The sequence below is a fragment of the Cherax quadricarinatus genome, chromosome 26 (assembly GCF_038502225.1).
Source record: "Cherax quadricarinatus isolate ZL_2023a chromosome 26, ASM3850222v1, whole genome shotgun sequence".
NCBI classification, from domain to species: Eukaryota; Metazoa; Arthropoda; class Malacostraca; order Decapoda; family Parastacidae; genus Cherax; species Cherax quadricarinatus.
The window spans coordinates 38221768-38235739 of record NC_091317.1 but is presented as its reverse complement, the minus strand read 5'-3'; the positions used below and the strand labels follow the sequence as shown (position 1 = coordinate 38235739).

Sequence of the window (13972 nt, the reverse complement as noted above, 5' to 3'; positions counted from 1 at the left end):
TATATATCTATATATATATATATATATATATATATATATATATATATATATATATAACTTTTTATTAATTATGTGTTTCAGTCAGCGACATCTGGTGTATACCGGGAGATAGCCGATATAGAGAAGAGTGGTCGGCTCATATTCAAGCGACGTCCGGAATTTCTTGACCTTATAGACACTTTGGTGCGACGGGGCGACCACGTCATTGCTAGTTCCCACAGTAGTTTCAGGACTCCTATTGGTCATGACTTCACGAAATCAGGTAGTTTTTGGAATACAATTATATAAATTACTTGAATACTTTTTATAGAAAACTAAACTCCCTTTTTTATTTGAAACTGACACAAAGTAGATGTAACTGCTCTTCAAGCAGGAAACAGCAGTAACTCCTGTGTCCAGCATAGAAACTCTCATTTACACCTTACTGATTTGACCTAATCTGCACTACTGTATCAGAATCACGAAAGACTAAGAAGACGATGCCTGGAATTATTTATTATTAAATTAACCAACACTATCAAACGAAGCAAGGGGATCTTTATCTGTTACCACAGCACATACACTAAAACACAGTAAGCTGAGCATATGTCAGTGGTCTTCCTGCAGTATACGAAGCCACGCGGCAGCAGCTTCACTAACTTGTAAGTACCAGAAGCCTCACATATGATACAATTCCCAGGGCGCTACATAAGCCACTGTCACTTTAATCTATTAGTTACTTGTCCTACATTTTCTTTTTTTCACTTATTAAATATCTTATGAATATTGGAGATTACAATTGCATCTACAGGCTTGAATAGTAAAATGGTATAAAATACCGACAGGTTGTTAGGTAAGACATATATGCAACAGTTAGGTATCTTTATTTCGAAACGTTTTGCCTACACAATAAGTTTCTTCAGTCGAGTACAGAAAAGTTGATAAAAGAGACGTGAAGAGACACCTTCACGTCTATGTGTCTTACTTAACATCTACAGGTTTGAAACTTTTCGAACGTATTTACAATATGTTATGCCAGCAATCAGTCAGAAGTTCAAAAGTACAGGTCACTGAAGAGAGGATAACGATAGGTTATTGCAAGCCATGATGTAAATATATGGGCAGACTCACTCCTGTAGTTACCCGGGTCGGCAGTACCGGCTAACCTTATACAATACAATACTTCCTGTAGTTGAAATCTCTAAATATAACTAACATGTTTTTGGGGTTACCTGGAAACTTTAATTAATTTACTTTGCATTTTGTTGTTAATAAAAGGTGCGTCTTGGACTATAATCATGTCAAAACATTACTTGGTCATGACATAATAATGGTTCAGAGTAGACGAAAACATTCTCTAAGTATTCTAGTTGGGTAGTTTCAAATTTAGGTTGGATAAATATATGAGTGAGAGGGGTTGGATTTGATTGCGACTTGCAAATGAGTGGATAGAGTTATCAGAGATTATTTCTTGGGTAGCATTGAAAATTGGGTTGGGCAAATGTTTTGTTAGTGGGATGGATTGTAAAGGACCTGCTTAGTATGGGCCAACAGGCCTTCTGCAGTGATCCTCCTTTCTTATGTTCTTATGTTCTTAATAAATTACCTCGGAGTTACTCCAGCGAGGACATTTTGTCTCTTTTCATTTCAGTGTAGTGACCTTCCAGCGTGTGAGTATGTAAGAGTTAGTTGTAATTGATGTTGGTAGAATTACTGACAATATGTTAGGTTAAAGAGACACATGTGCAAGTAATGCCTCATTTTATTGTGACAAGGTTTCGCACTCCAGGACCTTAGGAGAGCGAAACGTTGCCACAGTAAAATGTCGCATTAGTTGCTCTTGTTTCCTTTTGCCTAACAAGAATATAATTACCTGTCTGAAGTTGAGAGTAAGACACATGTGCAACATCTGGGTATCTTTATTGTAGACGTTTCGCCATCCAGTGGCTTTATCAACACCAATTCCAGGACATAACTTGAAGACAGTAGAACTATGTACAGAAGATGAGGTAATCAGTCCCTCAACCTAGGAGTAGGTGTGAACAGCACCATAGTCGTGGAGATTCTGAAGCAGAAGAAAGAATCCTGGCGCTTATATAGTAACGTCAGGTGAAGCAGACGAGGGCAAATTCACTGGTGGGCGGGATTCCCCAGTGGAAGTAGGTCCTTCCCAAAGAGATGGGTTAGTTGTAGTAGTAGTTGTCGTAGTTGTGAAGGTTATGTACATGTCCTCAGAATTAAGATTCCATGATGTTGCAGTGTCTGACAAGTTGTGTACGAATGGTATATAATACCGACAAGTACCGACATGTACATAACCTTCACAACTACGACAACTACTACTACAACTAACCCATCTCTTTGGGAAGGACCTACTTCCACTGGGGAATCCCGCCCACCAGTGAATTTGCCCTCGTCTGCTTCACCTGACGTTACTATATAAGCGCCAGGATTCTTTCTTCTGCTTCAGAATCTCCACGACTATGGTGCTGTTCACACCTACTCCTAGGTTGAGGGACTGATTACCTCATCTTCTGTACATAGTTCTACTGTCTTCAAGTTATGTCCTGGAATTGGTATTGATAAAGCCACTGGATGGCGAAACGTCTACAATAAAGATACCCAGATGTTGCACATGTGTCTTACTCTCATCTTGTCGGTATTATATACCATTCGTACACAACTACCTGTCTGAAGTTACTGGAGCAGACCAGTGCTCATTGGTTGTATTATTATTAATTATTATTATTATTATTATTATTATTATTATTATTATTATTATTATTATTATTATTATTATCATCGTCATGATCATTATCAATATGCTTTTTTCAACACGTCGGCCGTCTCCCACTGAGGCAGGGTGACCCAAAAAACGAAGCACTTTCATCATCATTCATACATAATGAAGGCATAAATAGCGACATAAGCAAGTTTGCCGATGACACCAAAATAGGCCGTCGAATTCATTCTGTAATAAAGTTGGTAGAATTACCGACAATATGTAAAGTAAAAGGACACAAGTGCAACTAATGTGACATTTATTGTGGCAACGTTTCGCTCTCCAGGAGCTTTATCAAGCCATTACAAACAATACATGGACACAGAGGGTATATAAAGGCTCAGAGTGAGGTGAAATACTAGTGAGGTACCATTTCGATGTTCACTAGTGGTAGTAGTAGTAGTAGTAGTAGTAGTAGTAGTGACAAAAGTAATACAATATGGTAGAGCAATTAATTCGTACATGAGTAAAAGGATATAAAAGCTATTACTTGGGTAACATAAAAATAGGTTGGACAAATATAAACTGGAATGAGGCAGCTTGTTTCAGTGTTCACTCTCTGTGCTTTGTGTAGTATAACAGGAGAGACTATGTGATGGCAGGGTTTACTGTTTTCAGGAGGATTCTTGCTAAGACTTCGGAGATGGTGAAGCTGCCGTTGTTTTGTTTAATTGTATTCGAAACAGCGATCAGTGCTGATTCAAGGCACTTGCGTGTGCGGAAATTAGTTTCTTTTATCACTAATTGGGCGTCTCTGAATTTCATAAGATGATTGGTGGAATTTCGGTGTTGTTCACAGGCGTTGTTTAAGTTGTCGTTCCTACATGCGTATATGTGTTCATTGAGGCGGGTGTCGAGGTTTCTTGCTGTTTCACCTACGTAGATCTTGTCACAGCCTCCACAGGGTATAGTGTAAACTCCTGCATTGACTGGTTCGTGGTGCTTGGGTTTTGTCCTGGTTAGATCCTTTATTGAAGTGGTAGAAGCGATGGCGACTCTGGTGTTAGCTTGTGAAAGTACTTTTGAGACGTTTAGTGCAACCTGGCTGTTGGGAAGAATTATAACTTTGTTGGGAGCGGTGTTGATGCGTGGAGAATTGATGATCTGAAGAGCTCTTTTCTTGCAGTCTTTGATGAAAAAAGAAGGAAATTGTAACTCAGTGAATGTTTGGTGAATGTAAGTACATTCCTCGTCAAGAAACTCAGGACTACAAATTCGGTATGCTCTTAGGAAAAACCTGATGATGATGCCTCTTTTGGTCTTGGTATCTTGACTGGAATAGAAGTGTGTGAGATAATTTTTATTGGTGGGTTTCCGATAAACTTGAAATCTTAGGTTGTTGTCTACTTTGTGAATGAGAACGTCGAGGAAAGGTAGCTTGTCATTGGACTCTTCTTCTAGTGTAAACTGAATCGCTGGTTCAACTGCGTTGAGCCTTGCCTGAAGATCCCGTACATCAAAACGTTTTGGAGTTATTACGAGGACATCGTCCACGTAACGTAACCAAGTGACGCTTGAAGGGATGATGTTGGCGAAGTGTTCAGACTCTAGGTGTTCCATGTATAAGTTGGCTAGGACGGCACTTATTGGGGACCCCATTCCCATGCCGTCCTAGCCAACTTATACATGGAACACCTAGAGTCTGAACACTTCGCCAACATCATCCCTTCAAGCGTCACTTGGTTACGTTACGTGGACGATGTCCTCGTAATAACTCCAAAACGTTTTGATGTACGGGATCTTCAGGCAAGGCTCAACGCAGTTGAACCAGTTATAAATAAAGACAATAGAACAGGTCAGCAAACAAAGGGGGACAGCAGAGGGCAGCAAGGGACTAGCTCCCTTAAGGTTTACTATACTAATAGCAGGAGTGTTAGAAATAAGATAGATGAGCTAAGATTAATTGCAAGTGCAGGAAACATAGATATTATTGCTATAACAGAGACCTGGCTCAATCTGAAAGATAGAGAGATGCCCTCTGAATGTCACATACAAGGCTATAAATTATTCCACACTGACAGGGTCAACAGGAAAGGTGGTGGAGTAGCGATGTATGTCAGAGACAATTTAAATTGTTGTGTTAGACAAGATATTAAATTAGAAGCGTCAGCCACTGAATCTGTTTGGTTACAGCTTCTCGAGGGCCGAGAAAAACTAATTTTGGGTGTGATTTACAGGGCCCCAAATCTTGATAGGGAGTGCAGTAAACTTCTATGGGACGAAATTCGTAAGGCATTTACATACGAAAATGTTGTGCTAATGGGAGATTTCAACTATAGACAGATTGACTGGAGCAATTTGACAGGAAATTTAGAGTCGGGTGACTTTCTTGATACGATCCAGGATTGTTTTTTAAAACAGTTTGTGACAGAGCCAACTAGGGGAAATAACCTCCTTGACTTGGTTCTTGCCAGTAGGGAAACACTAATTAATAATCTTGAGGTTAATGATGAGCTTGGGGAGAGTGATCACAAATCACTCAGTTTTAATATATCATGGAATTCCCCTAATAATGGCAATCAAGTCTCCGTCCCTGACTTTCGCTTGGCTGATTTCATAGGACTGAAAAATTACTTAGGTGGGCTGAACTGGAATGACCTGACTAAGGGTCAGGTAGGTGGTGATGGTTGCCGATATGATGCTTTCCAGGGCATAGTTCTAGCTGCTCAGTCAAATTATGTTCCAAATAGGGAAATCAGATCAAACAAAAATGATCCTAAATGGATGAACAATAGATTAAAATATCTGATTGGTCAAAAGAGAGGCATATATAGGCAAATCAAAAGAGGAGAGGGGCAATTAAGAAATCGATATATTCAGTTAAAGAGAGAAATAAAAAAGGGAATTAGAAAAGCAAAAAGAGATTATGAGGTTAAAGTTGCAAAAGAATCGAAGACTAACCCAAAAGGATTCTTTCAGGTATACAGAAGTAAGATCAGGGACAAGATAGGCCCACTCAAAAGTTCCTCGGGTCAGCTCACTGACAGTGATAAGGAAATGTGTAGAATTTTTAACACATACTTCCTCTCAGTTTTTACACAGGAGGATACCAGCGATATTCCAGTAATGATAAATTATGTAGAACAGGACGATAATAAACTGTGCACTATTAGGGTCACAAGTGACATGGTCCTTAGGCAAATAGATAAATTAAAACCTAACAAATCCCCAGGCCCTGATGAACTGTATGCAAGGGTTCTAAAGGAATGTAAAGAGGAGCTTAGCACACCTTTGGCTAATCTTTTCAACATATCACTACAAACTGGCATGGTGCCAGATAAGTGGAAAATGGCAAATGTGATACCTATTTTCAAAACAGGTGACAGGTCCTTAGCTTCGAACTATAGACCAATAAGCCTAACCTCCATAGTGGGAAAATTTATGGAATCAATAATTGCCGAGGCAGTTCGTAGCCATCTTGAAAAGCATAAATTAATCAACGAATCTCAGCATGGGTTTACAAAGGGGCGTTCCTGCCTTACGAATTTATTAACTTTTTTCACTAAGGTATTTGAGGAGGTAGATCATGGTAATGAATATGATATTGTGTATATGGACTTCAGTAAGGCTTTTGACAGGGTCCCACATCAGAGACTATTGAGGAAAATTAAAGCACATGGAATAGGAGGAGAAATTTTTTCCTGGATAGAGGCATGGTTGACAAATAGGCAGCAGAGAGTTTGCATAAATGGGGAGAAATCAGAGTGGGGAAGCGTCACGAGCGGTGTTCCACAGGGGTCAGTGTTGGGCCCCCTGCTGTTCACAATCTACATAAACGACATAGATGAGGGCATAAAGAGCGACATCGGCAAGTTTGCCGATGACACCAAAATAGGCCGTCGAATTCATTCTGACGAGGACATTCGAGCACTCCAGGAAGATTTGAGTAGACTGATGCAGTGGTCGGAGAAGTGGCAGATGCAGTTTAATATAGACAAATGCAAAGTTCTAAATGTTGGACAGGACAATAACCATGCCACATATAAACTAAATAATGTAGATCTTAATATTACGGATTGCGAAAAAGATTTAGGAGTTCTGGTTAGCAGTAATCTGAAACCAAGGCAACAGTGCATAAGTGTTCGCAATAAAGCTAATAGAATCCTTGGCTTCATATCAAGAAGCATAAATAATAAGAGTCCTCAGGTTGTTCTTCAACTCTATACATCCTTGGTTAGGCCTCATTTAGATTATGCTGCACAGTTTTGGTCACCGTATTACAGAATGGATATAAATTCTCTGGAAAATGTACAAAGGAGGATGACAAAGATGATCCCATGTACCAGAAACCTTCCCTATGAGGATAGACTAAGGGCCCTGAAACTGCACTCTCTAGAAAGACGTAGAATTAGGGGGGATATGATTGAGGTGTATAAATGGAAGACAGGAATAAATAAAGGGGATGTAAATAGTGTGCTGAAAATATCTAGCCTAGACAGGACTCGCAGCAATGGTTTTAAGTTGGAAAAATTCAGATTCAGGAAGGATATAGGAAAGTACTGGTTTGGTAATAGAGTTGTGGATGAGTGGAACAAACTCCCAAGTACCGTTATAGAGGCCAGAACGTTGTGTAGCTTTAAAAATAGGTTGGATAAATACATGAGTAGATGTGGGTGGGTGTGAGTTAGACCTGATAGCTTGTGCTAACAGGTCGGTTGCCGTGTTCCTCCCTTAAGTCAATGTGACCTGACCTGACTAGGTTGGGTGCATTGGCTTAAGCCGGTAGGAGACTTGGACCTGCCTCGCATGGGCCAGTAGGCCTTCTGCAGTGTTCCTTCGTTCTTATGTTCTTATGTTCTTAACAGCCAGGTTGCACTAAACGTCTCAAAAGTACTTTCACAAGCTAACACCAGAGTCGCCATCGCTTCTACCACTTCAATAAAGGATCTAACCAGGACAAAACCCAAGCACCACGAACCAGTCAATGCAGGAGTTTACACTATACCCTGTGGAGGCTGTGACAAGATCTACGTAGGTGAAACAGCAAGAAACCTCGACACCCGCCTCAATGAACACATATACGCATGTAGGAACGACAACTTAAACAACGCCTGTGTACAACACCGAAATTCCACCAATCATCTTATGAAATTCAGAGACGCCCAATTAGTGATAAAAGAAACTAATTTCCGCACACGCAAGTGCCTTGAATCAGCACTGATCGCTGTTTCGAATACAATTAAACAAAACAACGGCAGCTTCACCATCTCCGAAGTCTTAGCAAGAATCCTCCTGAAAACAGTAAACCCTGCCATCACATAGTCTCTCCTGTTATACTACACAAAGCATAGAGAGTGAACACTGAAACAAGCTGCCTCATTCCAGTTTATATTTGTCCAACCTATTTTTATGTTACCCAAGTAATAGCTTTTATATCCTTTTACTCATGTACGAATTAATTGCTCTACCATGGAAATAAATGGTATAAAATACCGACACAATGGCAATATAAACACAAATGCAGTATAATGGGATCCTTTATTGACTACGTTTCGCCCACACAGTGGGCTTTTTCAAGTCACAAACAGAACTACCTTGGGTGGAAGGAACGCGAGTATTTATAGTCCGGCTATAAATACTCGCGTTCCTTCCACCCCAGGTAGTTCTGTTTGTGACTTGAAAAAGCCCACTGTGTGGGCGAAACGTAGTCAATAAAGGATCCCATTATACTGCATTTGTGCTCTACCATATTGTATTACTTTTGTCACTACCACTACTACTACTACTACCACTAGTGAACATCGAAATGGTACCTCACTAGTATTCACCTCACTCTGAGCCTTTATATACCCTCTGTGTCCATGTATTGTTTGTAATGGCTTGATAAAGCTCCTGGAGAGCGAAACGTTGCCACAATAAATGTCACATTAGTTGCACTTGTGTCCTTTTACTTTACGAATTCATTCTGACGAGGACACTAGAGCACTCCAGGAAGATTTGAATAGACTGATGCAATGGTCGGAGAAGTGGCAGATGCAGTTTAATATAGACAAATGCAAAGTTCTAAATGTTGGACAGGAAAATAACCATGCTACATATAAACTAAATAATGTAGATCTTAATATTACGGATTGCGAAAAAGATTTAGGAGTTCTGGTTAGCAGTAATCTAAAACCAAGACAACAGTGCATAAGTGTCCGCAATAAAGCTAACAGGCCCCCATTTTCATTTTTACCTGGCAACCCAGACTTACTTACTACTCCCTCCACAACACTTTTACCCACATTAGCATTTAGGTCCCCCACCATAAGTACTCTCACACTTGGTTAAAAACTCCCTACACACTCACTCAACATCTAACAAAATCTCTTTCTCTCTGCTCTACACTTGTCTCTTCTCCAGGTTCATAAACACTTATTATAACCCACTTTTCACATCAGCTCATTATTGTACTCGACATAATCCTTAAATTTATTAATTTATATTCCCACTTTTTCTGCCATAACTGAACCTTCAACATTATTGCTGCTCCTTCCTAAGCTCTAACTCTATTAGAAACCCCTAACCTAATCCCATTTATTTCTTCTCACTGAAACTCTCCTATCTCCTTCGTTTTTGTCTCACTTAGAGCCAGGATGTCCAGCTTCTTATCATTTTTAGCATCCACAATCATCTCTTTCTTGTCATCCGCACTACATCCACGCACATTCAAACATTCCAACTTAAAGGTTTTCTACTTTTTATTGTTAGTAAGCTATGCGGGAAAAATGGTTACTAGCCCATTGCTCCAAGCGAAATTATTGTATACACAAATTTTTGCTTGCCTTATTCGGCAAGAAGAGCGCTGCTATTTAAGCCAACATCCTACTGGAACCACATCGGCCAATTTTTATTTTATTTATTTTTAATTAAAACCCTTAGAAATTTATCATAATTATTATTCATCAAGTTATTCATCTTTTTTTTTCATACATCTGCTCAGGCGGTAGAAGTTCCCCTGACAGACACATTGATGCATTCGCTCAGTAATACTCTCAAAGATTTTCTTGACGGACATGCAGGTAGCAAAGGGAAGTGGCAGGTAGTATTTAATCATTGATGGGGAAGATAATCAAAGCCGTATGTGTATTCAAATGATTAACTACCTGGAATAAAGCTTCTCATTATTCGGAAAGTTCTCATGACGAGAACTCTGCAGGTGTTTCCCGCAATTTCACCACATAAGAGAACAAATGTCTGTGGAAGATTCCGATTGTTTTTTGCTGAGGACGATGTTTTCTGCTGCTGCTGCTCAAGGAAGGTTCCTTAACGCTGGTGAGGGGCTCTTGATCTGGGGAATTGGATCTGTGCTCTAGTTCCCTGAACTGAGCCTGAATACCATCCATCTCTTCCCCCACAAGCGCTTTATAATCCTACGGATTTAGCCTCTCCGCGTCTTCCACTGGCTGCAGTAACCGAATCTCAGACAACGTTGTTATGCTCATTCTGGTACTACTGTTTTGGTTATTTCAAATCCCTTTGATAAATTCATACCTTCTTCCACTGCTGTGCAAATGTTTTCTAACTCCTCTTGGTCCAACCTGACTTCTACATTTTCAGACAAGTCTGTTGTTTTTCTGTGAAATCCTCCCTGAATCTTCTAGAAAACTCTTTCCATTCTCCCGTCATACTCTAACTAGCGTTTCTTGCCTTCGTTCAGTCTTATTTGTGCAGAAATTTTGCCATCCGATGCTATAGCATGTCACTATCATCCTGGTTTAATGTTTTTTCCCTGTGTGTGTGTGTGTGTGTGTGTGTGTGTGTGTGTGTGTGTGTGTGCGTATCATTGAAAGGGAGAATAAATTTCTTGTTCTATACAATATATGGTAATATAATAAATGTGTTGCAGGGAAGTGTTCATTTTATGAATCGGAAGAAGAGTTTTTGCAGCTCATGTTTGCAATAATTTGTCAAAAGGACAGTCCACTTGTGCCAGCTCTAAATAAGAGGTAAAATAATGTAACACACAATCGTTGTCTCTAACATACAATGGTCAGGAATAACAGTATTTAAGTCTCTCACACACTTCACTCTCATCTTACTGGTGTTTTTAAAGCAGTGTATTAAGCCGAGTTTTTAAATCACTGTATTAAGCCTAGTGATGCAAGCTAGCTGAGTGGTTGCACACGAGGGTTGCAAGATGACCACTGCTTCACGCTAGTCCACCATTCAGTTAACTGATCTATATTGTTAACTTTCACGCTGAGTGGTTGCACACGAGGGTTGCAAGATGACCACTGCTTCGCGCTAGTCCACCATTCAGTTAACTGATCTATATTGTTAACTTTCACGCTGAGTGGTTGCACACGAGGGTTGCAAGATGACCACTGCCTCACGCTAGTCCACCATTCAGTTAACTGATCTATATTGTTAACTTTCACGGAAAAAGGTGCATGGGGAACCAATTAACTGATAGTTAAACAGTTATAAACTTAATAGCAAAACTGTCATTTTTTTTAGGAGAAACAGAAAAATATCAAAGTTTGGCAACTTTGCAATTTACTATTAAAGTTGAAATTACCAATACATATTTTTAATCTGTTCCGAGAACTGGCAGATTTGCAGTTTATTGTTTTATTCTAAAGTTTGTTCAATTTCGATGATATCTTATTACTTGTATTAGAGATTTGACAACAGATGTTGAAACTGTGGGTTCACTGATTGCTCGTACACCTGTTTCCGTAAGGGTTAACAATATAGTTGCATGTAGTTAACTACATGGTCCACTAGCTTGGTCTGGAAGACATTCTGCAGTGCTCACTTGTCACCACTGAGCTAGCGTGGACCACTGAGCTAGCGTGGACCACTGAGCTAGCGTGGACCGCTGAGCTAGCGTGGACCACTGAGCTAGCGTGGACCGCTGAGCTAGCGTGGATCACTGAGCTAGCATGGAACGCTGAGCTAGCGTGGACCACTGAGCTAGCATGGACCACTGAGCTAGCATGGACCACTGAGCTAGCGTGGACCGCTGAGCTAGCGTGGACCACTGAGCCAGCATGGACCACTGAGCTAGCGTGGACCGCTGAGCTAGCGTGGACCACTGAGCTAGCGTGGACCGCTGAGCTAGCGTAGACCACTGAGCTAGCATGGACCACTGAGCTAGCATGGACCACTGAGCTAGCGTGGACCACTGAGCTAGGGTGGACCGCTGAGCTAGCATAGACCACTGAGCTACCATGGACCACTGAGCTAGTGTGGACCACTGAGCTAACATGGACCACTGAGCTAACGTGGACCACTGAGCTAGCGTGGACCACTGAGCTAGCGTGGACCACTGAGCTAGCACAGGCCACTGAGCTAGCGTGGACCACTGAGCTAGCACAGGCCACTGAGCTAGCGTGGACCACTGAGCTAGCGTGGACCACTGAGCTAGCGTGGACCACTGAGCTAGCGTGAACCACTGAGCTAGCGTGGACCACTGAGCTAGCGTGGACCACTGAGCTAGCGTGGACCACTGAGCTAGCGTGGACCACTGAGCTAGCGTGGACCACTGAGCTAGCGTGGACCACTGAGCTAGCGTGGACCACTGAGCTAGCGTGGACCACTGAGCTAGCGTGGACCACTGAGCTAGCGTGGACCACTGAGCTAGCGTGAACCACTGAGCTAGCGTGGACCACTGAGCTAGCGTGGACCACTGAGCTAGCGTGGACCACTGAGCTAGCGTGGACCACTAGATCTCGTATAATGCACTTCACTGAGTAAATCATCACCTCACTAAGTAGTAAATTCACCTTAATTACCCTGGCATATGTGATACTGTTCATCACCTGACATTACTGTCACGTGACACGTATATCAGATGACAAGACACCTCAATTGACCCTCACTAATGACTAATGTTCTCTCATTCTCTTGTGTTTTCGAGTGACCAGGGACCCAGGACTAGTGTCCTTTCATCGACAAATCAGCGAATAAAACTCGAGTATACAGACACACACATAAAAACACATACTTTTCTAACGGCATATAAATATCGTAGCGTTATTTTAATTTGCTCTTGATGTTCGTGTTGGATACTTCTCAGGATGACGTCCATGACGGAGGCTGGGTTGTTCTTCCAGTGGTTGGTAGCTGAAGAACCCAACTCCACTGTGTGTGATCATGTTCCCACTAAGATCACTGTCAACGAGGCACTCTCTCTCAGTAACCTCTGGGTAATTAATGATTTGCTTATTTTCGAACAAATGAAAAGGTGAGAAACTACTTTTACAGACCACTGAAGACAGGTACAATTCTTTCATATACTTCGGCCTCAGTCAGAAACCGAATTATTCAACAGTTTCTCCCTTCCATCGATCAATATTTACGACATTTACAACAAATGTTTAATTCACATTGTTTTCTTATTCACAATATAAAATATCTGCATTATATATATATATATATATATATATATATATATATATATATATATATATATATATATATATAAACACTGATCTCTGGCCGAAGGAGACTCGAACCTACGAACCTTGGAACAACGTACGCAGTGCTATACCATTCTCACCACACTGGACAATACCTTGGCGCCTAGCACAGTGCCAGACGTTGATCCAACGTCTTGGATCAATACCTTGGCTAGGCGCCAAGGTATTGTCCAGTGTGGTGAGAATGGTATAGCACTGCGTACCTTGTTCCAAGGTTCGTAGGTTCGAGTCTCCTTCGGCCAGAGATCAGTGTTTGTGTATATTTCTCCTGCTCTTACGAATTCCTTGCATATATATATATATATATATATATATATATATATATATATATATATATATATATATATATATATATATATATATAATGTAGTTTAATATTAAGCTTTGCTAATGTTAACATTTAAGTCATTAATGTAATTGTTCTTGTGTGTTTCAGGGAATGTTTGTTATCCTCCTGGTGGGTCATCTTACCAGTCTGTCTGTACTCTGCCTCGAGATTCTTATTCGTCACATTCAACATATTTAGATTTTCATTTTACATATAAATACGTAATTATTGTATTTAAATATGGTCACCCAAAAATACATTATTGCAGACTTTAATTTTGTTTACAGATTGGCAATATAGGCTCTGGAAGCTATTAATTCAATTAAATCAATCACACATCATATACTCAGTTTTTGCGATGCAATTTATCAGTTTATTATGATATCTTGTCAAAGAAACGACTTTTATAAGTCACGAGCACAACGTTAGGAAACTTATCCTGGATAATTACCTCACCTCTAATTCTTTCAATTCAAT

The 13972-nt window shown here is 40.5% G+C and overlaps 1 protein-coding gene across 1 annotated transcript in view; it reads left to right on the top strand.

Moving 5' to 3' along the window:
- LOC128691585 (probable glutamate receptor) overlaps positions 1-13693 on the top strand; it is a 63118-nt gene extending 49425 nt beyond the window's left edge. The window contains exons 11-14 of the mRNA XM_070088968.1: positions 82-262; positions 10590-10689; positions 12765-12894; positions 13604-13693. Coding sequence (XP_069945069.1) covers positions 82-262; positions 10590-10689; positions 12765-12894; positions 13604-13693 — 501 coding nt within the window. The remainder of the gene's footprint in view (positions 1-81; positions 263-10589; positions 10690-12764; positions 12895-13603) is intronic.
- The last annotated feature ends 279 nt before the right edge of the window (positions 13694-13972 follow it).